This window comes from Oncorhynchus gorbuscha, linkage group LG11 (genome assembly GCF_021184085.1).
Source record: "Oncorhynchus gorbuscha isolate QuinsamMale2020 ecotype Even-year linkage group LG11, OgorEven_v1.0, whole genome shotgun sequence".
NCBI lineage: Eukaryota > Metazoa > Chordata > Actinopteri > Salmoniformes > Salmonidae > Oncorhynchus > Oncorhynchus gorbuscha.
Window position 1 is genome coordinate 25,381,719 of NC_060183.1, and position 26,014 is coordinate 25,407,732.

The 26,014-nt window shown below is 44.8% G+C and overlaps 2 protein-coding genes across 3 annotated transcripts; one reads left to right on the forward strand and one right to left on the reverse strand.

Moving 5' to 3' along the window:
• Nucleotides 1-1,815: 1,815 nt before the first annotated feature.
• Nucleotides 1,816-8,225, reverse strand: nubp2 (nucleotide binding protein 2 (MinD homolog, E. coli)). The gene is made up of 7 exons (XM_046369106.1): nt 8,067-8,225; nt 6,682-6,800; nt 5,108-5,306; nt 4,712-4,869; nt 4,354-4,464; nt 4,064-4,133; nt 1,816-2,164 (listed from the first exon to the last, which is right to left on the reverse strand). Exons 1-7 carry the CDS (start codon nt 8,080-8,082, stop codon nt 2,025-2,027), a joined length of 813 nt encoding a protein of 270 aa, XP_046225062.1. The 5' UTR covers nt 8,083-8,225; the 3' UTR covers nt 1,816-2,024.
• Nucleotides 7,165-26,012, forward strand: spsb3b (splA/ryanodine receptor domain and SOCS box containing 3b). 2 transcript variants are annotated; one of them, XM_046369104.1, is made up of 8 exons: nt 7,165-7,279; nt 18,175-18,301; nt 19,126-19,315; nt 19,670-19,857; nt 22,134-22,236; nt 22,347-22,472; nt 23,775-24,388; nt 24,545-26,012. In XM_046369104.1, exons 2-8 carry the CDS (start codon nt 18,182-18,184, stop codon nt 24,710-24,712), a joined length of 1,509 nt encoding a protein of 502 aa, XP_046225060.1. In that variant the 5' UTR covers nt 7,165-7,279; nt 18,175-18,181; the 3' UTR covers nt 24,713-26,012. The 2 variants fall into 2 exon arrangements, with proteins under 2 accessions (XP_046225060.1, XP_046225059.1); XM_046369103.1 differs by lacking the exon at nt 7,165-7,279 and adding an exon at nt 13,730-13,846.
• Nucleotides 26,013-26,014: the final 2 nt, after the last annotated feature.

The window sequence follows — 26,014 nt, forward strand, 5'->3', positions numbered from 1 at the left end:
ATTTTTAAAGGTGATTGTTAATGTAACTCCAATGTGCTACACTGAACAAAAATCTAGATGCAACATGCAATTTAAAATATTTTACTGAGTTAAAGTTAATATAAGAATTGGTCAATTGAAAGTCAATAGGCCCTAATCGAAGGATTTCACATGACTGGGGAAACCGATGCCTCTGGTCACAGTGGTTTAAAAATACAAACTCCTTTGCATAGTTCATTGTGCCCTGGGGAACATTGTCCCACTCTTCAATGGCTGCGAAGTTGCTGGATATGGGTGGGAACAAGAACACGCTGTTCACATCAATCCAGAGCATCCCAAACATGTTTAATTGGTGACATGTCGGGTGAGTATGCAGGCCATGGAAGAACTGGGACATTTTCAGCATTCAGATCCTTGCGACGTGTGGCGGATGAATGGCACGACAATGGGCCTCAGGATCTCGCCACGGTATTTCTGTGCATTCAAATTGCCATAGATCAAATGCAACTGTTGTCCATAGTTTATGCCTGCCCATACCATAATCCAACCACCACGGGGCACTCCGTTGACATCAGCAAACCTGCTCGCCCACACGACGCTGTCCGCCATCTGTCCAGTAGATTTGAAATCGGGCTTCAATGAAGCGCACTGCTCCAGTGGCCATCGAAGGTGAGCATTTGCACACTGAAGTCGGGTCAAGACCTTAGTGAGGACGAAGGGCACGGAGATGAGCTTCATTGAGACGGTTTCAGACCGTTTGCGGAAATATTTTGGTTGTGCAAACCCAGTTTCATCAGCTGTCAGGGTGGCTGGTCTCAAATGAGGTCATGAGCTGGTTACACGTGGTCTGCGATTGTGTGGCCGGTTGAACCTATTGCCAAATTCTTTAACAATGTGGGTTAATAACATGGTAAATAAATGAACATTCCATTTTCTGGCAACAGTTCTGGTGGATACTCCTGCAGTCAGCATGCCAATTGCATCCTCCAAACTTGAGACAACTGTGGCATTGTGTTGTGTGACAAAACTGCACATTTTAAAGTGGCCTTTCATTATCCCCAGCACAAGGTGCCCCTGTGTAATGATCATGTTTCTTGATATGCCACCTGTCAGGTGGCTGGATTATTTTGGCAAATGAGAAATGCTCACTGACAGGGATGTAAATAAATAACATTTTTGTGCTTTTGGAACAATTCTGGGAAACATGGGACCAACACTTTACATGTTGCGTTTATATTTCTGTCCAGTGTAATTAGAAATCCGTTAATGGATTGTTTTGGCTCTTTCTATGATAAATTGTATGTTCGAATTCATGCTAGTTGCTTTAAAGCATCAGGATAAATTGTGCCATACTTCCCAAAATGATCAAAGATGCACTTTTATTTATAGGAAAAACACTTGCGCAACTGACCGTGTACATAAAAATATCCGGTGGCCGTCCTTTTGCCCCTGACCCGAAGATCGGCTGTCAATTTCAGTTTACCGACAATCTTACATGTTGAATCGTTGCCGTTCGTCAAAACCCAGACGTTTATCACTAACCGACCGCTGTCACCCGCAGTTTCCAGCCGTTCGTCTTTCTGGTGCGTTTCCTCATGAAGACAGAAACGCACTCGTAGGCTCAAACAGGATTTGAGTAATTAATTGGCGACTCGGCTGCTTAGAACGGAAAAACCTAATCATGTTAATTGTAGTTTGTCTATAGTGGAACAGAATTTAGTAATCGGATTTATGGTTGTCTAGACAGAGAATGTTCAGCTGTCCATTCGTTTACCATAACCTAAATGTCTGCTGGCAGCCATGTAGTGGTGAAGCAGATTTCACTCAGTTCTGCTCTCAATTAAATATCAGCCCACTTTATTACATTTGTGAAGTATTACATGTGGGTAGTTTTCTGAAGCTTACATACCAGTAGTATATGACAAGATAGATGCAATGTAAAAATGTATTGTGTGGTTGTGTGTGCCTGCGTGTGATAATATATATATATCAACATGATTTTACAAAGGCTAAATACTACAATACTGTATTGCTATTGAATATGCTCAGGGATTCTGTATGCTTGTTAGGAGGGTCTGTGCAATGCTGTTGATGGCACTGAAGGTGGCGCTGTCTGGGAATGTCTGGATGAAGTCTTTGCCCTCCTCTATACTGGTAGTGAGCAGAGGGTCCAGGGGCACAGAGCCTGAAATGGGAAACACACAATCTGAGGCCTTCGCAACCCTTGAAAACAATATACACACACAAGCAGCTAACACACTGGCCTACTTTAGAAAACAAGACACTATGGTGTCTTTTGAGGTCAAAACTTGAAAAGATCAAATGCTGTTAACATTACATGCAAAGGCTGTGTTCACGCAGGCAGCCCAATTCTGATCTTTTGCCAATAATATGGTATTTTGACCAACCGGATCAGATCTTTTGCTAGTAACCACGAAATATCAGAATTGTCTGCCTGTATAAACGCAGCCATAGTCTACTACATACATCTACCCCAGGGCTCTCCAACCCTCTTCCTGGAGAGCTAGCCTCCTGTAGCTTTTCACTCCAACCCCAGCTGTAACCAACCTGATTCAGCTTATCAAGCAGCTAATTATTAGATTCAGGTGTGCTCGATTAGGGTTGGAGCGAAAACATGCAGGACGGTAGCTCTCCAGGAACAGGGTTGGAGGCCCCTGGTAGACCCAGTAGTCTTCACACAGTCTACATCAATGGTACACAGTTCTCTCAAAACCTCTCCATCCACAGCCATAGCAGTACTGCAGTTGGCTGAGAACAGTGCTGTAGCCTTAAATATGGCTTCTCACCGCTCTGGGCTTTAGCTACATTACCCGCTTCATTACTCACAGATTGGTTTCCACTCTTACAAAGCATATGGTCGTTGAGTGTTAATGGTGAAATGGTCAATAATATACCACTTAGATTGATCCCCATCGCTTTGACTGAAATGTATCAGCTCTAACCCCAAAATTTTACAAGCACTCCACTGCAATGAAGACCAACCATTTTATCAAATCAAATCAAATCAAATTTATTTATATAGCCCTTCGTACATCAGCTGATATCTCAAAGTGCTGTACAGAAACCCAGCCTAAAACCCCAAACAGCAAACAATGCAGGTGTAAAAGCACGGTGGCTAGGAAAAACTCCCTAGAAAGGCCAAAACCTAGGAAGAAACCTAGAGAGGAACCGGGCTATGTGGGGTGGCCAGTCCTCTTCTGGCTGTGCCGGGTGGAGATTATAACAGAACGTGGCCAAGATGTTCAAATGTTCATAAATGACCAGCATGGTTGAATAATAGCAAGGCAGAACAGTTGAAACTGGAGCAGGAGCATGGCCAGGTGGACTGGGGACAGCAAGGAGTCCTCATGTCAGGTAGTCCTGGGACATGGTCCTAGGGCCCAGGCCAGTTGAAACTGGAGCAGCAGCATGGCCAGGTGGACTGGGGACAGCAAGGAGTCATCATGTCAGGTAGTCCTGGGGCATGGTTCTAGGGCTCAGGTCCTCCGAGAGAGAGAAAGAAGGAGAGAAGGAGAGAATTAGAGAACGCACACTTAGATTTACACAGGACACCGAATAGGACAGGAGAAGTACTCCAGATAAACAAACTGACCCTAGCCCCCCGACACATAAACTACTGCAGCATAAATACTGGAGGCTGACGTCAGGAGAGAGATAACAGCTCTGCTGTAAAAATGCCTGCTAAATGGCGACAAGCAGTTTCAGAGTGCTGGAGTCGGTTGGTTTAGAGTGACATCTAGTGGCTGTTTAATAAAATACCCATCATATCTCTAAAAGCCGATTCGGAGGCTCCGTACGGAGGGTGTGAAGAGTCACATTTTTGAACAATGCGGAGGGCTCCGTATAGCTCTGCATTGATATGATTGGACAGTAGGTGCGGGCTGTACATCCTGTATAAACACACATACTCTTCCTTGACAACTTCCTTCACATAAGCTCTGCGAAGTGTAAGATGTATGAATGCCCAGACTTCTGCAGAGGCCGCATCGCAGGAAATGCTGTACGGCCAATGCAGACGCCGGAATGACCATAAAAAACACACACACAAAAAAAATTCTTTTACCCAAATATACTGATCCTGTCAACTTGGCCAGCTCCTCTCCTCCTCCCTTGGAGAAGATATTACTGCATTCCTGTAAGCAAACACATTACATTAGAATGGTCAGAACTGGCATATGCTGAGATTCTAATATGACAAAATAGTGACACTATACATTTTTAAATGACACCGCTTCAGACTGACGATTGTGTCCAGCGAAATAATGCACATGAAGCTAATCTAAAACTAACTGGAGACCTGTTTGCAACAAGCACAGCTGGTGTGTGTGTGTCCATGCATATTGGAGTACTCACAGAGCAGTGTGGACACACAAATCCACTCATGTTCTCTACAATCCCCAGGATGCGCAAGCCTGTCTTCTTACAGAACGTTATCTCTCTCCTGACGTCCCCCGTCGATACTGCCTGCACAGAATAACAGCATATCTAAGTACAATATAATGTAATTAATACAATGGATCAACCAGGGGGAGTACAAGTGCGCACTTCAGGAGAAGGGTCGATATTTATCAGAACAAAAGGTTTCCTGTTGCCAACATTTAAGACCCACCACAGCGAAAGCTTTTGTTTCTCTTCTAGAGAGGCGGCTGATCACTGATTAAACGCGGAGAGCAGGAGTTGACACAACTTCCAATCTTTCCTTGTACTGTACCTGCGGTGTAGTGATCAGAATGGCGCCGTCCACTTTGTGCTGCTTCTTCAGGTTTTCCAGGACGGCCAGGTGTTCGTCTGACGTCCCCGGGGGGGTGTCCACCAGGAGCACGTCCAGTTCCCCCCACGCCACGTCAGACACAAACTGGCCAATCAGAGCTTGGACGTGACCATACGGCAGGTGGTGGGGGAGAGAGAGCCAGAGAACATGAGAGGATATTGATGAGACACCACAGTCCCACCCAGTAAGCCCCTACACTCTTCATGTTGATCAAGGGGCGGTATACTTCAAACGTCTCAAAGGAAGAGTGCTGATCCTGTGATCTAAACTTGTTTTGTTTTTTTACTGTGGAAGCTCCACCTTGGCCTCTAATAGTCTGATGTAGACTGAGCATACCTGTTTTCTTTGGACCCCTCCAGACAACTGCTTCGTCTGGGTCCTCCAGCAGGAAGCCTATGGACATGAGCGCCAGGCTCTTCTGGGCATCTGTGTAGACGGGCACCCAGCCCGAGTCACACTGGTGCACCTCTGGCTTGCCCACACTCAGCATGCGGGGGATACTGGGACCACACAAGTCCACGTCCAGGATCCCAACCTGATACATACATACATACATACATACATACATACATACATACATACATACATACATACATACATACATACATACATACATACATACATACATACATACATACATACATACATACATACATACATACATACATACATACATACATACATACATACATACATACATACATACATACGAGACAGAGACAGGACAGAGACCACACATGTAGGCATGTGTGAACATGCACATAGTTATGTGGGCTCAATATTCCACACAGGTCCAAAATACCAACCTGAGAAAAAGATACTGTACAGTCTCACACATACATGGTTGGACAGATAACTAGGAAATGTGTAAACCAGTAACCGATACATTTACAAGACAATAAAGGTAATTAGTAACTAAATCCACTTGATTACTCAAAATGAATAGCGTAATCTGGTATTGGTATTTTATTAGTATCCCCATTAGCTGTTGCGAAAGCAGCAGCCACACTCGTTTGGCAGTTAAGTAATCGTGAAAATAATTGGCAACATCAAATGGTTTTGTGATGAATAAGCCATCTGAGTTGAATTTGTCTTTCTGTCCATAATTTCATTTAAAGTAGTTTTTTTCTTCCATCATTCTTTATATAATTGATCTTGGCTTCATAATACTGTTTTCTTTTTGTTGAGTTTCTGCAGTAAGTCAGCCAGTCAGATGTGCAGCCAGACAATCCAGCCAACTTGACAACTGTGAGAAGCATTGGAGCCAACATGGGCCAGCATCCCTGTGGAACACTTTCGACACCTTGTAGAATCCATGTCCCGACAAATAGAGGCTGTTCTGAAAAGGGTTAGGGTTCCCACATGGCCATATTTCCATGTTACTGCACTTATTTATTACTTGTTAATTGTTTACTCCATGTGTAACTCTGTGTTGTCTACTCACACTGCTATGCTTTATCTTGGCCAGGTCGCAGTTGCAAATTAGAACTTGTTCTCAACTAGCCTACCTGGTTAAATAAAGGTGAAATAAAACATTTTTTATATTTTTTTTACAGAAAACAGATGGAAGACTACCTGTGCTAATTAGCTATCTGAACATGTAACAGTATAACTTTACGTCACCGACTGAAATGCTATTAGCGCGCACCACCGCTAACTAGCTAGCCATTTCACATCCGTTACACAAAGACACATCTTTCCCCAGCACAGCGGCTGTGGCTGGGCCAAATACCCATGTTTTCGTTCAAACAATTTCTTCTCTCTCAAAACACAAGCATCTTCTGTTGTGAAAAGCAACTGCGGATCTGGGCTTTAGCATAACAGAATGAAGCTGTGTTGACCCATCAAAAATGTCCATTTGATACAAAGATCCTGATGACACACACACACATGAATGTTATGTCTCCCACCTTCTTGCCTGCGTGTCTTAGGGCCAGGGCTAGCTCTGTGGTGAGGGTGCTCTTGCCCACCCCTCCTTTTCCAGACAGGATCAACACCACATGTTGGACCTGGGCCAAGTTCCCACCTTCTGTGGAGAAACAAGTTAGTGAAATATATGGACATGAATGTGTAACAGTATAACTTTAGACCATCCCCTCGCGCGAACCCTCTGCACACCGCTAACTAGCTAGCCATTTCACTCACCCCCCCCTTTTGACCTCCTCCTTTTCTTCAGCAGCCAGTGATCCAGGTCACGGCACCAATGTAACAGCATAACTTTAGACCGTCCCCTCACCCATACCCGGGCGTGAACCAGGGACCCTCTGCACACATCAACAACAGTCACCCACGAAGCATCGTTACCCATCGCTCCACAAAAGCCCCGGCCCTTGCAGAGCAAGGGGAACCACTACTTCAAGGTCTCAGAGCAAGTGACGCCACCGATTGAAACGCTATTCAGCGCATGTGCTCGGCAAGTATGCATGTCTCTCGTGCATATATTTTTATATTTTGAGCATGCTTCAGGAGATAGAAATCTGAACGCACTACCAGCGCTTTGAAAAGTTTGTAAGTATACTTTCATGTGGATATATTGTATCACATTCCTACCGAAAAAAAGTACCAACCAGTAAAGTACATTAAAATATAATTTTATTCAACATTCTGGCTTGTAGAGGTCGTGAGAGGAAACTTTTCTGATTAAAATGCCTATTTCTGCCCAACGAATAATTAAATACAATTCAACATCATGTTTCCAGGCAAAGCCGGCTGCAAAGTCAAAAATGTGTTGTTAATTTTTTTAATGAAAACTAAAAAAATGTTTTCTAGTCTTAATTTAAGGTTAGGGTTAACAGTGTCATTAGGGTTCAATTTAAAAGCAGATGTTTAGACTTAGTGGCTGTGCCAGTTAGTGATCATTCTGCATAGCTTCCTCCAGAACAAAGATTCATGACGAAAAACGCTAACCTGCTGTCCATACACATTTTAACTAGTCAAGTGAACGTATTGCTTTGCCAGATAACGAATTGCACCATTAGCCTAGCAAAAATTCGACTTGAAGGTAACTAGCTAGCTAACAGTAGCTACTGAACTTCAAGTCGAGTTTTGGCTAAGCACTAACAGCTTCTCGAGCACATTAACCCACTTATAAATATTACGGTATTTAGCTAGTTATCGAACAGATTAGAGCTAGTTGTTAGCTAATTACCTAGATAGAAGCTAACGTTAGCAATGTGAAAACAACATGTGACAGTTTCTCGTTCTGACAAACTCATAATAGAAATATGACTTATTTTCAAAGAAGGAAGCTATATACACATGCATATTAACTGGCAGCGTAATATGGTTTTCATACCATTGTTTTCTTCCATATTTGCTTTATATATCACTTTTTTTGTTGTTGCACTGTTGCTGGAGTGTTCCGTATACTTCCGCACTTCGTCACATGAGCACCAAATATCCAATGGAACGAATGGGATTGCGTGTTGCGCTCGCCTCCAAAAATAAGCAAACAATCAGTTGCCTTTACGTCTAATCTGTTATGTGCGCAACCGTACCGCAAGCGATGCGTTTTGAAGTTCAGGACTCTGAACAAAACTCCTGGATCGAAAGATACATTTTCTTGAATATATGCTAGAGTTAGCTAGTGTCTATGAATAGGCTAGTCCTTGATCATGACTCTCAGTTCTATTACATTATGCAGTGCATTCGGAAAGTATTCAGACCCCGTCCCTTGTTCCACATTTTGTTACATTACAGCCTTATTCTAAAATCGCTTAATCCCCCCCCCTATCAATCTACACACAATACCCCATAATGTTAAAGCAATAAACGGGTTTTTAGATTTTTTTTGCTAATAAAAACCCCCAGAGACATTATTTACATAAGTATTCCGACCCTTTGCTATGAGACTCGAAATTGCGTTCCCATTGATTATCCTTGAAATGTTTTTACAACTTGATTAGAGTTCACCTGTGGTAAATTAAACTGATTGGACATGATTTGGAAAGGCACACCCCTGTCTGTATAAGGTCCCAGAGTTGACAGTACAAGTCAGAGCAAAAAAATAAGCCATGAGGTGGAAATAATTATCCGTAGTGCTCTGGGACTAGATTGTATCGATGCACAAATCTGGGGAAGGGTACTGAATCATGTCTGTAGCAATGAAGGTCCCCAATAACACAGTGGCCTCCATCAATCTTCAATGGAAGAAGTTTGAAACCGCCAAGACTCTTCCTGGAGCTGGATGCCCGGTCAAACCTAGCAGGGCTCTGGTCAGGGAGGTGACCAAGAACCCGATGGTCACTGACAGAGTTCCTCTGTGGAGATAGGAGAACCTTCCAGAAGGACAACGATTTCTGCAGCACTCCACCAATCAGCTCTTTATGATGGAGTGGCCAGATGGAAGACACTCCTCATTAAAATGCACATGACAGCCGTCTTGGTGTTTGCCAAAAGGCACCTAAAGGACTCTGACTATGAGAAACAAGATTCTCTGGCCTGATGAAACCAATACTGAAATATATGGCCCCAATGCCAAGCGTCACATCTGGAGAAATCTTGGCACCATCCCTACAGTGAAGCATGGTGGTGGCAGCATCATGAAGTGGGGATATTTTTTCAGAGGCAGGGACTGGGAGACTTGTCGAGGGAAACATGAACGGAGCAAAGTACAGAGACATCCTTGATGAAAACCTGCATCTGAGCACTCAGGACCCAGACTAGGGAAAGGTTTACTTTCCAACAGGACGACGATCCTAAGCACACAGCCAAGACAATGCAGGAGTGGCTTCGGGACAAGTCTCTTAATGTTCTTGACTGGTCCTGACTTGAACCCGATCGAACATCGCTGGAGAGACCTTAAAATAACTGTGCAGCGACGCTCCCTATCCAACCTGACAGAGCTGGAAAGGATCTACAGAGAAGAATAGGAGGAACTCCCCAAATACAGGTTTGCCAAGCTTGTAACATCACACCCAGACTTGAGGCCGTCATCACTGCCAAAGGTGCTTCAACAAAGTCCTGATTAAAGGGTCTGAATACTTATGTAAATGTGATATTTCCGGGGTATTGTGTGTAGATTGAGGGGAAAAAATGTAATCAATTTTATAATGAGGCTGTAATGTAACAAAATGTTGAAAAAGTCTAGGTCTGAATACTTTCCAAATGCACTATACAGTTGAAGTCGGAAGTTTACATACACCATAGCGAAATACATTTAAACTCAGTTTTTCACATTTCCTGACATTTAATCCTAGTAACAATTCCCTGTCTTGGGTCAGTTAGGATCACCACTTTATTTTAAGGATGTGAAATGTCAGAATAATAGTTGAGAGAAATTATTCATTTCAGCTTTTATTTCTTTCATCACATTCCCAGTGGGTCAGAAGTTAACATACACTCAATTCGCATTTCGTAGCATTGCCTTTAAATTGTTTAACTTGGGTCAAATGTTTTGAGTAGCCTTCCACAAGCTTCCCACAATAAGTTTCGTGAATTTTGGCCCATTGCTCCTGACAGAGCTGGTGTAACTGGGTAGGCCTCCTTGCTTGCACATGCTTTTTCAGTTCTGCCCACAAATTGTCAATTGGATTGAGATCAGGGCTTTGTGATGGCCACTCCAATACCTTGACTTTGATGAACCAGACTTGTGGTCTACACTTTTTTTTCTGAGGTACTGAGTTTGAAGGTAGGCATTGAAATACATCCACAGGTACACCTCCAATAGGCTAATTGACATCATTTGAGTCAATCAGAAGCTTCTAAAGCCATGAAATAATTTTCTGGAATTGACCAAGCTGTTTAAAGGCACAGTCAACTTAGTGTATGTAAACTTCTGACCCACTGGAATTGTGATAAAGTGAATTATATGTTAGATAATCTGTCTGTTAACAATTGTTGGAAAAATGACTCGTCATGCACAAAGTAGATGTCCTAACCGACTTGGCAAAACTATAGTTTGTTAACAAGAAATTGGTGGAGTGGAGTGGTTGAAACACTTAGGTTGGAGTCATTAAAACTTGTTTATGTAAACTTCTGACTTCAACTGTATATAAGAGTCATTGGAAGAAGGCATGATTTTGGAAGCATAAGGACATTATCTTTCATATCTGTCATGCCCTGACCTTAGAGAGCCTTTTTATGTCTCTATTTTGGTTTGGTCAGGGTGTGATTTGGGTGGGCATTCTATGTTTTGTCTTTCTATGTTTTGGCCGGGTATGGTTCTCAATCAGGGACAGCTGTCTATCGTTGTTTCTGATTGGGAATCATACTTAGTCAGCCTTTTCCCACCTGTGTTTTGTGGGTAGTTGTTTTGTGTCTGCACCAGACAGAACTGTTTAGCTTTGTTCCACTTTGTTATTTTGTTTCAGTGTTCAGTTTGAATAAATTATCATGAACACGTACCACGCTGGGCTTTGGTCCTCTTCTTCAGACGAGCGTTACAGAACTACCCACCTCCAAATGACTAAGCAGCATGGCTGGGAGGAGCAGAGCTTCCTGGAGGAATGGATATGGGAGGAGATATTGGAAGGCAAGGGACCCTGGGCAAAGGCTGGTGAATATCTCCGTCCTAAGGAGGAGCTAGAAGCGGCAAAGGCGGAACGGCGACAGTACGAGGAGCTTGCACGAGAGGCAGCCCCCAAATTGTTTTTTTGGGGGGTGGCACATGGGGAGATTGGCGGAGTCAGGTTATAGACCTGAGCCAACTCCCCGTGCTTACCGTGGGGAGCGTGGTACTGGTCAGGCACCGTGTTATGCGGTGGAGCGCATGGTGTCTCCAGTGCACGTTCACAGCCCGGTACGCTATATCCCAGCTCCCTGCATCGGCCGGGCTAGAGTGGGCATCCAGCCAGGACAGATGGTGCCGGCTCAGCACTCCTGGCCTCCAGTGTGTCTCAATGGCCCAGGATATCCTGCGCCGGCTCTGCGCACTGTGTCTCCGGTGCGTCTCCACAGCCCAGTACGTCCTGTGCCAGCACCCCGCAGGTGCCGGGCTAGGGTGAGCATCCAGCCAGGAAGGGTGGTGCCAGCTCTATGCTCCAGACCTCCAGTGCGCATCCTCGGCCCAGTATATCCTGCGCCGGCTCCACGCACCAGGCCTCCAGTGTGTCTCTCCAGCCCAGTGAGTCCTGTGCCTGCTCCATGGACCAGGCCTCCTGTGTGTCTCCCCAGCCTGGTGAGTCCTGTGCCTGCTCCACGGACCAGGCCTCCTGTGTGTCTCCCCAGCCTGGTGAGTCCTGTGCCTGCTGCACGAACAAAGCCTCCAGTGACGATCCGTGGCACGAAGCCTCCAGTGACGAGTCGTGGCACAAAGCCTCCAGCGACGATCCGTGGCACGAAGCCACCAGCGACGATCCGTGGCACGAAGCCACCAGCGACGATCCGTGGCACGAAGCCACCAGCGACGATCCGTGGCACGAAGCCACCAGCGACGATCCGTGGCACGAAGCCTCCAGCGACGATCCGTGCCACGAAGCCTCCAGCGACGATCCGTGGCACGAAGCCTCCAGCGACGATCCGTCCGTCCAGCGGCGATCCGCACGAAGCCTCAGCAGCGTGGCACGATCCGACGGCACGAAGCCTCCAGCGACGATCCGTGGCACGAAGCCTCCAGCGACGATCCGTGGCGCCCAGCGACGATCCGTGGCACGAAGCGCCCAGCGACGATCCGTGGCACGAAGCCCCCAGCGACGATCCGTGGCACGAAGCCCCCAGCGACGATCCGTGGCACGAAGCCCCCAGCGACGATCCCCGGTCCGGAGCCCCCAGCGAGGGTTCCCAGGCCGGGGCCCGCAGCGAAGGTCCCCGCACCAGAGGCGCCACCAAAGTGGGGTGAGGTGGAGCGGGGTCTACGTCCCGCACTAGAGCCGCCACCGCGGATAGATGCCCACTGTCACGCCCTGACCTTAGAGATCCTTTTTATGTCTCTATTTTGGTTTGGTCAGGGTGTGATTTGGTTGGGCATTCTATGTTGTGATTTCTATGTTTTGGCCGGGTATGGTTCTCAATCAGGGTCTATCGTTCTCTCTGATTGGAAATCATACTTAGGCAGCCTTTTCCAACCTGTGTTTTGTGGGTAGTTGTTTTGTGTCTGCACCAGACAGAACTGTTTCGTTTTGTTCCACTTTGCTATTTTGTTTCAGTGTTCAGTTTGAATAAATTATCATGAACACGTACCACGCTGTGCTTTGGTCCTCTTCTTCAGACGAGCATTACAATGTCAGTGAGAAAAAAAGAAAAAAAATGTTTAAATTGATACACATCTTTTTATAGGGTTAGGGTTACCACACAGCCATATCTTCATGTTACAACGCTTGTTAACGGAAAACAATAGGCGACCACCTGTGCTAATTAGCCATCTAGCATGCTCCGAACACCTGTGTGTAAGCGTAACACAGGAAATGTTTCAGGTTTTTGCCGTTGGGTGCACAGGGTGTATGAGCATAACATGGAAACTACTTGATGCTGTTAAGGAAGCTTTGAAGCCACATACTACAAGTGAAGTCATGCAGCCTTGGCCTCTATTGAATTTCGCAATTATGATTTCTGTACCTACCCTAGAACCCTTTCCCCCACTCACATGTGAATTTACATTTTAATGACTTGCATTTTCTCTAAAACAAATGTTTAAATGTCGCTTATGTTTTGGCCCTTGACGTTCAGGAATGCCACCTTTCTCATTTTGGCTATAAAGGTAATTAATTTCCCTTGCATATTACCTGATGTTCATAAACTTTAACAAATATATTTTGGTAATAGTATCAAATTTGGACAATATTATCAAATTAATATTTACTGTCTGTTCCGAATTCTCATGCTTTATGTAACCAGGGAAATGAGAACACGCATCAATAAGTAAAGCCTGTTAATACTGACACAAATGACACCTACATAAAGCCACAATACAATTTCTACCAGAATTGTATATATACCCTATTTAGATATGGAAATTAGCATAGACCCCTCCCCCTTTAGCACACTTATCCAATCAGTGTTAGGTGTGGGCGTGTAAGGGTATTGTTGATGTCTGGCGTGCAGGGAACTAGGTCATAGAGCATGTTGCACCTGTCACACTCAGGAGTCTGGTATAGAAGTCCTAACATGCAAGATAGTTCATAAGAAGACAACTATAAGGTAGGAATCTTTTCCTAGTTTAATGAAAATAGGGGGGCAGGTAGCCTAGCGGTTAAGAGCATTGGACAAGGCACTTAACAATAATTGCTCTGGATAAGTCCATCTGCTAAATGACTGAAATTAAAATGGCTATTGTGTTATATATTTGACAGTCCTTAGATATCAGTTAAGTATAGCCAGCCTATGGCTTTTATGTGAATCAAAAATGTCAACTTTAACAGTGTACAATGACAATTTGCACTTTTGGTTCAACTAACTGTATTACTATGTAATGAATAGATAGGACATCATTAGGGACTTATGGATTGGGAAAACCAATATTTACTTAAATTCAGGGGGAAACTACTTACATATAAATGTTTACTAAATAACCCATTGCATCTTGGACATAAGGCAGTAAGCTAAGAGCAATTCAAACTTGGCTCTGAATACAAATATATTAAGAAAATAAACAAACTATGTGTTTGGTGCTCATGCATAAAAAAGAAATGGGTTGAGCTTGTATCCAGATAATATTACATTAGATTTTGATTGACGTGGAGCTATGGATGCAGCCTGAGTTACTCAGATGACGGTGATAGAGTATATAGGCTAAGCACTGTTAAAGTGAGGCGCATCAGACTCCCTTATCTAAACCATTGGCAATTATCTGGTGCACCTGTTTGGACAGCAGTCTACCCAGCTGCTACCTGTTTTCTGTGGAAACATTAGGCCTAAAGCAAGGCGTGCCGTCAGCTGCAGATTCCATGTCAGCTCAACTCCGCTGAGCATACATTATTTGACCCCCAAATCAAATCCTTAGCATAGGTACATAAGTGGTCCTCCATCCCCATCCCATCCCCCCAACCCCACCCAGGGGCTTAATCATTTATGATCACATCACTCCATGCAGTCAGTGGGTCAAAAAAACATTTTCACTGTTGATCTCGTGAACCGGCTCACAGACTGCAGACTCGCTGCCAAAGTGGCACACTAGAAGGCAGGTCGGATTGAAAGGTCAAACTTACACGTGGAAACAGTCCATCTGGAGCAACAGTACTTCAAGTTCAGTTTGTGTGTTGTTCTGTGGAGCCTATATGTTTCAGGCAGGCTAGGGGTCAGTTCTATTTAAATTCAGGAAGCTAACTGAAATTCCATTTCAAATCAGTTAAATTCTTATTTCAGACATTCTAAACTTCCCGTCGTTAAATCAACGTTGACTTCACTGTAAAAACGGACTTTTGCACAAATCAGCTGTTTTGACCACTTCCCCAACATTTGAAACAAAAACTTAGAGCACATGAAATCTTTACCTATTTTGTTCTACTATTCAAATCTGGAATCGGATTAGAGAAATATAATGCCAATCCAGAGGTTACTTCAACAAACACTGTTTTATTCCCTCAGACATCATTACACATCATGCACATGCGATAGAACAGCAGAATATGTACTACAATGTTTTTGTTTTATTATGTTGCTGGATGCTCATCTCCCTTTTCTATGTATTTTTTTTTACCCCCATTTTCTCCTCAATTTTGTGATTTACTATCTTGTCTCATCGCTGCAACTCCCCAATGGGCTCGGGAGAGGCGAAGGTCGAGTCATGCGTCCTCCGAAACATGACCTGCCAAACCACGTTTCTTAACACCAACTCGCTTAATCCGGAAGCCAGCCGCACCAATGTGTCGGGGGAAACACCGTTCAACTGATGACCATCGTCAGCCTGCAGGCGCCCGGTCCACCACAAGGAGTCGCTAGAGTGCGATGAGACAACAGTCACTATTTCCACCACTACTGCAGCAGTGCTGTAAAGTACTTAAGTAAAGTAAAGTACTATTTATAGTTTGGACTACTTTTACTTCACTACATTCCCAAAGAAAATAATGTACTTTTATCTCCATACCATTTCCCTGACACCCTAAATAATGAATTGCATTTTGAATGCTTAGAAGGACAGGAAAATGGTCCAATTCATGCACTTATCAAGAGAACATCCCTGGTCATCTCTACTGCCTCGGATCTGGCGGACTCACTAAACGCACGTGATTCATTGGTAAATGATGTCGGAGTGTTGTAATGTGGCCCTGGCTATCCGTAAAAAAAACTTTTGAAATATAAGTATATTTAAAACCAAATAATTTTAGACTTGCTCAAGTAGTATTTTACTGGGTGATTTTCACCTTGAGTCATTTTCTATCAGGGTAGGTTTATACGACTAAAGTGGTATAGTGAAATAAGTGGTGTGTATATATAGGGTACTTTTTCCACCTCTGTACTGCAGTCACTAATTCTGCTGTTACTTTCCCACCACACTAGCCTCCAACAACTTCACAATTTTTCTTGAAAAATTACCCTTTTCTAGTTTCAATTTAATTCCTGAATTGAAATGGTATTGACCCCAAACCTTTATTTCAGTGCTGTCTCAAGGACTGGTTTTGGGCTCCCGAGTGGCGCAGCGGGAATCACTATAGTACTTGGTTCGAATCCAGGCTGTATCACATCTGGCCGTGATTGGTTTGGGGTCAATACCTCCAAACGAGCTTCAATGCCATACAACACTCCTTCCGTGGCCTCCAACTGCTCTTAAACGCTAGTAAAACCAAATGCATGCTTTTCAACCGTTCGCTGCCTGCACCCGCACGCCTGACCAGCATCACCACCCTAGATGGCTCCGACCTTGAATATGTGGACATCTATAAGTACCTAGGTGTCTGGCTAGACTGTAAACTCTCCTTACAGACTCATATCAAACATCTCCAATCGAAAATCAAATCAAGAGTCGGCTTTCTATTCCGCAACAAAGCCTCCTTCACGCACGCCGCCAAACTTACCCTAGTAAAACTGACCATCCTACCGATCCTCGACTTCGGCGATGTCATCTACAAAATTGCTTCCAACACTCTACTCAGCAAACTGGATGCAGTTTATCACAGTGCCATCCGTTTTGTCACTAAAGCACCTTATACCACCCACCACTGCGACCTGTATGCTCTAGTCGGCTGGCCCTCGCTACATATTCGTCGCCAGACCCACTGGCTCCAGGTCATCTACAAGTCCATGCTAGGTAAAGCTCCGCCTTATCTCAGTTCACTGGTCACAATGGCAACGCCCACCCGTAACACGCGCTCCAGCAGGTGTATCTTACTGATCATCCCTAAAGCCAACACCTCATTTGGCCGCCTTTCGTTCCAGTTCTCTGCTGCCTGTGACTGGAACGAATTGCAAAAATCGCTGAAGTTGGAGACTTTTATCTCCCTCACCAACTTCAAACATCTGCTATCTGAGCAGCTAACCGATCGCTGCCGCTGTACATAGTCTATCTGTAAATAGCCCACCCATTTTTACCTACCTCATCCCCATACTGTTTTTATTTATTTTATTTTATGCTCTTTTGCACACCAATATCTCTACCTGTACATGACCATCTGATCATTTATCACTCCAGTGTTAATCTGCAAAATTGTAATTATTCGCCTACCTCCTCATGCCTTTTGCACACAATGTATATAGACTCTCCTTTTTTCTACTGTATTATTGACTTGTTAATTGTTTACTCCATGTGTAACTCTGTGTTGTCTGTTCACACTGCTATGCTTTATCTTGGCCAGGTCGCAGTTGCAAATGAGAACTTGTTCTCAACTAGCCTACCTGGTTAAATAAAGGTTAAATAAAAATAAAATAAAAATTGGGAGTCCCATAGGGCGGCGCACAATTGGTCCAGCGTCGTCTAGGTTTGGCCGGAGTAGGCCGTCATTGTTAATAAGAATTTGTGCTTAACTGACTTGCCTAGTTAAATAAAGGTTAAATAAAAATAGTTGGCATCTTGTATTGCCCATAGAGGGTAAGGGGGTAGGGGTGAAAGAGGATACAATCGACCTAGTTTGTTGAAATGAGCACTTGCTCAGTATTTGAAAAACAATCTTGTGTCATTTCTTATGCCAAAATGACATCCCTATATGGATCATGTAAACCAAATAAACCAATAAAATCACTGTTGTGTCCAAATGTAATATATTTTATTAGATGCTACATCAATGCCAATGATATTTCAACTTCCCCACTACATGTGACTGAGTATTTTAACTGATCATATCGTTCCCACCAGCAGGGCATATAAATGATTCAAGTTCAAATAGCTTTGTCAAGTTGAACGTGTGATCTTCGAAACATATTTAGCCTAGTTTCAAGTAGGGCAATGGGATGCACATGTCTGCCAACGTAAGTTCACCATGTTGAAATTGTGGGATATAGGTTATGCAATTATATTACTAAGGTTTTATGACAATCCTTTGTATTATGTATGTGATATTTCATTTATTTGTGATTTTGCCTTCCTGTCCCTTTAGAGCGGCCATGCTACGGAGAAGCAGGAACAGCCGAGCTCCGCACTACGTGTGGAGTGACATCCGACGAGACATTGACGCCGTGGTACTGGGGAATGACAGAGAAGAGTGGGGCAACGAACACACACAGGTGAGAACCGGGAGAAGGGGGACGGATGGAAGTGGGGGAGAGAGAGAGAGTAGGTTCTTTACCATTGTAAATACAACCTATATTTATGTTTATTTATTTTCCCTTTGGTACTTTAACTATTTGCACATCATTACAACACTGTACATAGACATAATATGACATTTGAAATGTCTTTATTCTTCTGGACATTTTGTAAGTGTAATGTTTACTGCACATTTTTTATTGTTTATTTCACTTTTGTTTATTATCTATTTCACTTGCTTTGGCAATGTAAACATATGTTTCCCATGCCAATAAAGCCCTTATATTGAATTGAGAGGAAGGATTCAACTGTCTCAAAATGGCTGTCTCTACTGAATGGGGACTCCTAAGGCATGGATGGTCTGTATTTTTGGCATAGGTCTATTTTTAAATGTTGGCATACACTGCTTGTGCTCCAATGGGAATGCAAGGGCCTCTCTTTAGGGAAAGGGTCAACCTATAGAAGCTTTAAAGAACCTGAACAAGCTCGGTGCTTTAGTTGAGGCAACCGACTGAGGAGAGGTTGCAGTGCACAGTATTTCCAGACGTTTCTCAAACAGGACCTACTAAGCTAGTTTTTGGGTTTGTCTTCATTTAAGCCAAGCTAGTCGGTTTTTGTTTTGTATTTTTTCTTTTTCTTTCTTTCTGAAAGCGCTCCGATTGTGAATTCCTCAGATTCTCACAGATTAGTCTTCTCAAGTGTGGTTCAGTCTACCTGTTCTCTCAGTTAAAACTAGGGACATTCTCAAATGGTCAAGGCGAATGAGTTGGACATCTCTGTCTATCCCATGTGCGTCAATCAGATCAGCGACTCGGACTCAGAAGTGGATTACCTGGCCGTCACCCCGGAGGTGACAGACGTTGTGCCCGACACGGTGCCTGTGACAGGGGAGTCCTACTGTCACTGTGACGCCCAGGAGGAAACAAGCCCTGGGGCTCTGCTGCAGGGCTTCCAGCCCCTCAATGACTGCCTGTGTGGAGAGGAGGACCAGGGTGTGTAGTGGGAAGGATCGGAACAGGGTTGGGGAACTATGGATCTGTGTATGTCTTTCAACTTAGTCTGGTCTGTGTTTATTGTATAGGTGAATGAATAATTGTCTCCTCTTTGTATTGTCAAGCAATGTCAGTTTCTGTGTTTTGACTCCGACTCGATGTGGGTTGACAATACTGTGTGCGCAGTATGTGCGTGCATGCACTTGTATGTCCACGTTTTGAATGGATGTGGAGCTATTATGTGTATGAGCATGCACCGTATAGCTTAAACGGTGTACCTGGGAAATGTAGCAGGTGTTATCAATGGATGGGTCATGAATTAGTGTGGGTAACCATCATATTGTCTCTCTGCAGGTTTCGACTGGGTGTGGGACGAGGGCGTCAAGTCCAATGCAGCGCTCCTGAGCTGTGACAACCGCAAGGTGAGCTTCCACGCTGAGTACAGCTGTGGCACAGCCGCCATCCGCGGCACCAAGGAGCTGACAGATGGACAGTACTTCTGGGAGATCAAGATGACGTCACCCGTCTATGGCACAGACATGGTACGTACGCAAAAGAAAAACCATCCAGGTCAGGAATTACCCTAAGTGGGTTAACCTTAACCCTTACATGTTTACAGATACTGTAGGCCCATAGTGTAGCTACAGTGTAGACAGGGGTCGATTTGTTAAACGTTAACAAGTGTCGCGGAAATTCAACGAAAGTCTGTAGGACTGTTGAACCGGTAGAGACTTGTTAACTAAACGTAAGGCGACACGTTATTGTACTCCCAATGGCGTCTTCGTTGACATCCCAAATGATTCTAAACCGAAAATTCAACCACTCCCCGAGACTGAGTCAGAAACTGGCTCTATTTCCCAGTCTATCCCGTCTCAGGTGAGTCTTATTGTGGACAGAGTACTCCATCTACAGTGGACTGATAGACAGTGCCAGCCCAGTTATAATACACGTTGATGCCAGAAGGTTTCTCTCTTCCCTTCTGGCATCAACGTGGTCCTTCTGTAGCTCAGTTGGTAGAGCATGGCGCTTGTAACGCCAGGGTAGTGGGTTCAATTCCCGGGACCACCCATACGTAGAATGTATGCACACATGACTGTAAGTCGCTTTGGATAAAAGCGTCTGCTAAATGGCATATATTATTATTATTATATTATTAATTGGCCGATGTGTTTCAGAAATTTGCCGCATTACACGCTAATCTTGAAATAAGAGGCGTTTAATAAGTGTGAAGCAGAAAGTGAATATCCGACAGAAGTTGGTGATACATACATAGAGTAACATTGTTAGTGTAGACTAAAATGAAAACAAAGCCTTCCAATATGGAGAAAGCTACCATGTTTGCATTTAAACCTTACAATAGGGGTAAAAGCAGAACATTGTTTGAGAGTGATCCATGTGTATTAGCAGTAGTGAATGAGGGCTGTCAGCAGGGCATTCCCATGATACTGTTACTTGCCCTCACTGCTGTACCCAGGGAGGAGGAAGCTAGGGGGATCCTTGTTTTGTAAAAGCAGTTAGTTGGTCATTTCTGAGCATCCCTGGGAGGCTTAGGCCTATGACCCGGGTGGAATTAAACTAAAATCACAAGTTATCGGCGGATGCGATGGATTGCGACGCAGCCCGTTAAAACCCCCCAGATATCTCCAGTTTAAATTGACGTATTTTGATGGGGATTTTTTTTATTGGGCCAACTAGATTTCTGCAGGGGCACGAACATCGACTCTAGGGGGTTAAAACAGTTGCAGCGTTTAATGGCGGTGATAGGAGCAAACTGAGGATGGATCAGCTCCAGTTTCAACTGTTCTGCCTTACTATTATTCAACCATGCTGGTCATTTATGAACATTTGAACATCTTGGCCACGTTCTGTTATAATCTCCACCCGGCACAGCCAGAAGAGGACTGGCCACCCCACATATGCTCTCTCTAATTCTCTCTTTCTTTCTCTCTCTCGGAGGACCTGAGCCCTAGGACCGTGCCCCAGGACTACCTGACATGATGGCTCCTTGCTGTCCCCAGTCCACCTGACTGTGCTGCTGCTCCAGTTTCAACTGTTCTGCCTTATTATTATTTGACCATGCTGGTCATTTATGAACATTTGAACATCTTGGTCATTTTCTGTTATAATCTCTACCCGGCACAGCCAGAAGAGGACTGGCCACCCCACATAGCCCGGTTCCTCTCTAGGTTTCTTCCTAGGTTTTGGCCTTTCTAGGGAGTTTTTCCTAGCCACCGTGCTTTTACACCTGCATTGTTTGCTGTTTGGGGTTTTAGGCTGGGTTTCTGTACAGCACTTTGAGATATCAGCTGATGTACGAAGGGCTATATAAATACATTTGATTTGATTTGATTTGATCAGCATTGTAGATATTCCACAATACTAATCTAATTGACAGAGTAAAAATAAGGAAGCCTGTACAGAACTTTGTCTTGAATACAAAGTGTTATGTTTGGGGCAAATACAACACATCACTGAGTGACAACACATCACACATCACTGTATTTGTGTTTTCAAGCTTGGTGGTGGCTGCATCATGTTATGGTTCTGCAAGGCCAACCAGGCAGACAAACAAGGCCGGCCAACCAGGCAAACAAACAAGGCCAGCCAACCAGGCAGACAAACAAGGCCAGCCAACCAGGCAGACAAACAAGGCCAGCCAACCAGGCAGACAAACAAGGCCAGCCAACCAGGCAGACAAACAAGGCCAGCCAACCAGGCAGACAAACAAGGCCAGCCAACCAGGCAGACAAACAAGGCCAGCCAACCAGCCAGCATTTAACATTGTTACCTACTATTGTATGTTTTGTCTTCTATGTAGATGGTGGGCATCGGGACCGCTGAGGTCAACCTGGACAAGTTCCAACACAGTTTTTGCAGTATGCTGGGGATGGACGAGGACAGCTGGGGACTTTCCTACACAGGTGAGGAAGTGACACATAAATGTTATGAATAGGCATGCCTTATGGATATGACGTTTCATACATAGTAATTCACTCATTTGCCTCCGGTTTTTATTCATTTCCTATTCAAGGTATGCTTCAGCACAAAGGGGACAAGGTGAATTTCTCGTCCCGTTTTGGCCAAGGCTCCATCATAGGGCTGCACCTTGACACGTGGCATGGAACCCTTACCTTCTATAAGAACCGCCGCTGTATAGGTGAGGGACGCCTTGATTCAAACTATACTGAACAAAAATATAAACACCAAATGTAAAGGGTTCACCCCATGTTTCAGGATTTTAAAATAAAAGATCCCTGACATTTTCCATACGCACAAATTTGTTTACATCCCAGTTAGTGAGCATTTCTCATTTGCCAAGATAATCCATCCACTAGACAGGTGTGGCATATCAAGAAGCTGACAAAACAGCATGATCATTACACAGGTGCATCTTGTGCTGTGGAGAATAAAAGGCCACTCTGAAATGTGCAGTTTTGTCACATGACACATTGCCACAGATGTCTCAAGTTGCGGGAGCGTGCAATTGGACTGCTGACTGCAGGAATTTCCACCAGAGCTGTTCCCAGAGAATTGAATGTTCATTTCTCTCATCGTTTTAGAGAAATTGGTAGTACGTCCAACCGGCCTCACAACAGCAGACCACATGTAAACACATGCCAGCTCAGGACCTCCACATCCGGCTTCTTCACCTGCGGGATGGTCTGAGACCAGCCACCCAGACAGCTGATGAAACTGTGGGTTTGCGCAACCAAAGAAATTCTACACAAACTGTCAGAAACCGTCTCAGGGAAGCTCATCTGGGTGCTTGTCGTCCTCACCAGGTTCTTGACCTGACCTTGACCTGTGGCGTGTGGGCGAGCGGATTTCTGCCGTCAAAGATGTGAACAGAGTGCCCCATGGTGGCAGTGGGGTTATGGTATTGTCGTGCCATTCTTCCACCACCATCACCTCAAGTTTCAGGATCTGTACACAATTCCTGGAAGCTGAAAATGGCCTGCATACTCACCAGACATGTCACCCATTGAACATGTTTGGGATGCACTGGATCTTTGTGTAAAATAGCGTGTTCCAGTTCCCGCAAACATCCAGCAACTTCGCACAGCCATTGAAGAGGAGTGGGACAACATTCCACCGGCCACAATCAACAGCCTGATCAACTCTATGTGAAGGAGATGTGTCGCGCTGCATGAGGCAAATGGTGGTCACACCAGATGCTGACTGGTTTTCTGATTCACGCACCTACCTTATATATATATAAAAACCAACAGATGCATATCTGTATCCCCAATCATGTGAAATCCATAGATTAAGGCCTAATCAATGTATTTCAATTGACTGATTTCCTTTTATGAACAGTATATTTTTGTTCACTTTAGATTGTTCAGATGGCTGACGTATCCTACCTCAACTGTAAGGGTAACATTTGCTCTCTCAGATTTACATGTGACCATGTGCCTAATGTCTCGGTCTCTTCCCTTCCCTTCTTCCTGTTCCTCAGGTGTGGCCGCCACCAGGCTGCAGAATAAGAAGTTCTACCCTGTGGTGTGCTCCACTGCAGCCAAGAGCAGTATGAAGGTGATCCGGTCCTGCTACACGCCCACCTCCCTGCAGTACCTCTCTTGCTCTCGCTTGCGCCAGCAGCGGCCCGACTGCCCTGACATCCTGAACGTGCTGCCCCTGCCCCCGAGCCTGCGCCACCTCCTCCACAATCAGCTTGGCTGGGTGTTCACCCTCAGTAACGGCGCCCCCGAGCAGTCTGAGGACTTGATGGAGGACTTGAATGAAGACTTCTTTGATGACTTTGCAGTGGAGTTGCCTGATGACTTGCCTGAGGAGTCTAGTCCATGCCCGAGCCCCTGTCTCAGCCAGGTGCCCACCCTAAGTGCCTGCTCCTTCCCTAGCCCTGTACCCAACCATGCCAATGCCCCTGCCTCCTCTCGTCCAGTTCCCAGCCCTGCCTCTCCCTGTGCCCCTGCCTCCTCTCGTCCAGTTCCCAGCCCTGCCTCTCCCTGTGCCCCTGCCTCCTCTCGTCCAGTTCCCAGCCCTGCCTCTCCCTGTGCCCCTGCCTCCTCTCGTCCAGTTCCCAGCCCTGCCTCTCCCTGTGCCCCTGCCTCCTCTCGTCCAGTTCCCAGCCCTGCATCTCCCTGTGGCCCTGCCTCTCCCTGTGCCCCTGCCTCCTCTCGTCCAGTTCCCAGCCCTGCATCTCCCCGTGCCCCTGCCTCCTCTCCCTGTGCCCCTGCCTCCTCTCGTCCAGTTCCCAGCCCTGCATCTCCCTGTGCCCCTGCCTCTCCCTGTGCCCCTGCCTCCTCTCGTCCAGTTCCCAGCCCTGCATCTCCCTGTGCCCCTGCCTCCTCTCGTCCAGTTCCCAGCCCTGCCTCTCCCTGTGCCCCTGCCTGCCCACCCTTCCAGGGAGCAACTCAGACAGTGAGGACATGACTTTTCTTTTCAAATATCCACTCAGAAATGTTAGATAAAGTTGGCACTTTATCTCTTCTGAACCTTTCTATAAATGCCATTACCATCTACTTGTGGAAAAGTCCACAAGAGTGGAAGAGTTTTATCTTAGCTCAGATTTCTAAGCACTTTAAGACTTTCTGAGTGGAATGCTCGCTCACCCTCGAGACTGTCCTTCCAAACTCTCCCCAGTTTGCCTGGCTGAAGGGAAGGGGAAGACAGCCACCCCGGATATCCACTACCCCGGTCAAGTCAGATGACTTAGTTCTAAATCTAATGTTATCTACTGTATGTACACTCCCTATACTGAATGATTGGATCCCTTGATAAAGATGAGCAAAAAAGACACTATAAAATATAATACAAATACTGTGCTATATTGTATGCTACACTTATTTTTTACTAATACTTTTGCTCAGAGAAAGATTATATTTAACAAGTAATAAAAAAACTCTAATAGATAGCAGTCAAAATGATTGGATCCTGTTTTCCATGCTGAATCTTTCCAAGATCCTTGATATCCTCCGTCTGCGCTTATGCACTGCTCTCTTCAACTCAAAGCACAGGTTTTCAATGAGGTTCAATTCCGGAGACTGAGACGGCCATTGAAAAATGCGTGCTTGGGCTTATTGTCTTGCCGGAAGATCCACTTGCAGCCAAGTTTCAGCCTCCTGACAGAGGGAACCAGTTTTTTGGAGGGGCTAAAATGTCCTGGTACTTGATAAAGTTCATGATGCTGTTGACCTTAACAAGGACTCCAGGACCAGTGGATGCAAAATAGCTCCATAACAAAGATCCACCACCATATTTTACAGTAGGGATGAGGTATTTTCTGCATATGCATTGTTCTTTTGAAAGTCAAACCCACCGTGGTTGTGCGTGGCCAAAGACCTCTATTTTTGTGTCAGGTGACCATTATAGCACTGGGTCCAATCCAAGTGCCAATGCCATTTAGCTGAATCCAGGAGGTGCTATGGTCAGATGATATGAAAATAGGTATTTGGCCCACACACACACACACCAATGGTGGGTTTGGCCTTCGAAAGAACAATGCCGACATACAATTAACATTATCTAAGTGTTTTATACTGCACATTGGTGGCCATGTTCTCTAATAGCGCTTTGCTCTCCATGTTTTTCTGATATTTTGCAGTTTATCTGACTCGTGCTTTACTTATAGTAGCTTATAGTCACCAAGTAAGATGTTTTTCTTTTCTTGCCAATTTGTATAACCTTTCATGCTGAACGCAAATGAATAGTAAAAAAATTAATGTAAAACAAACA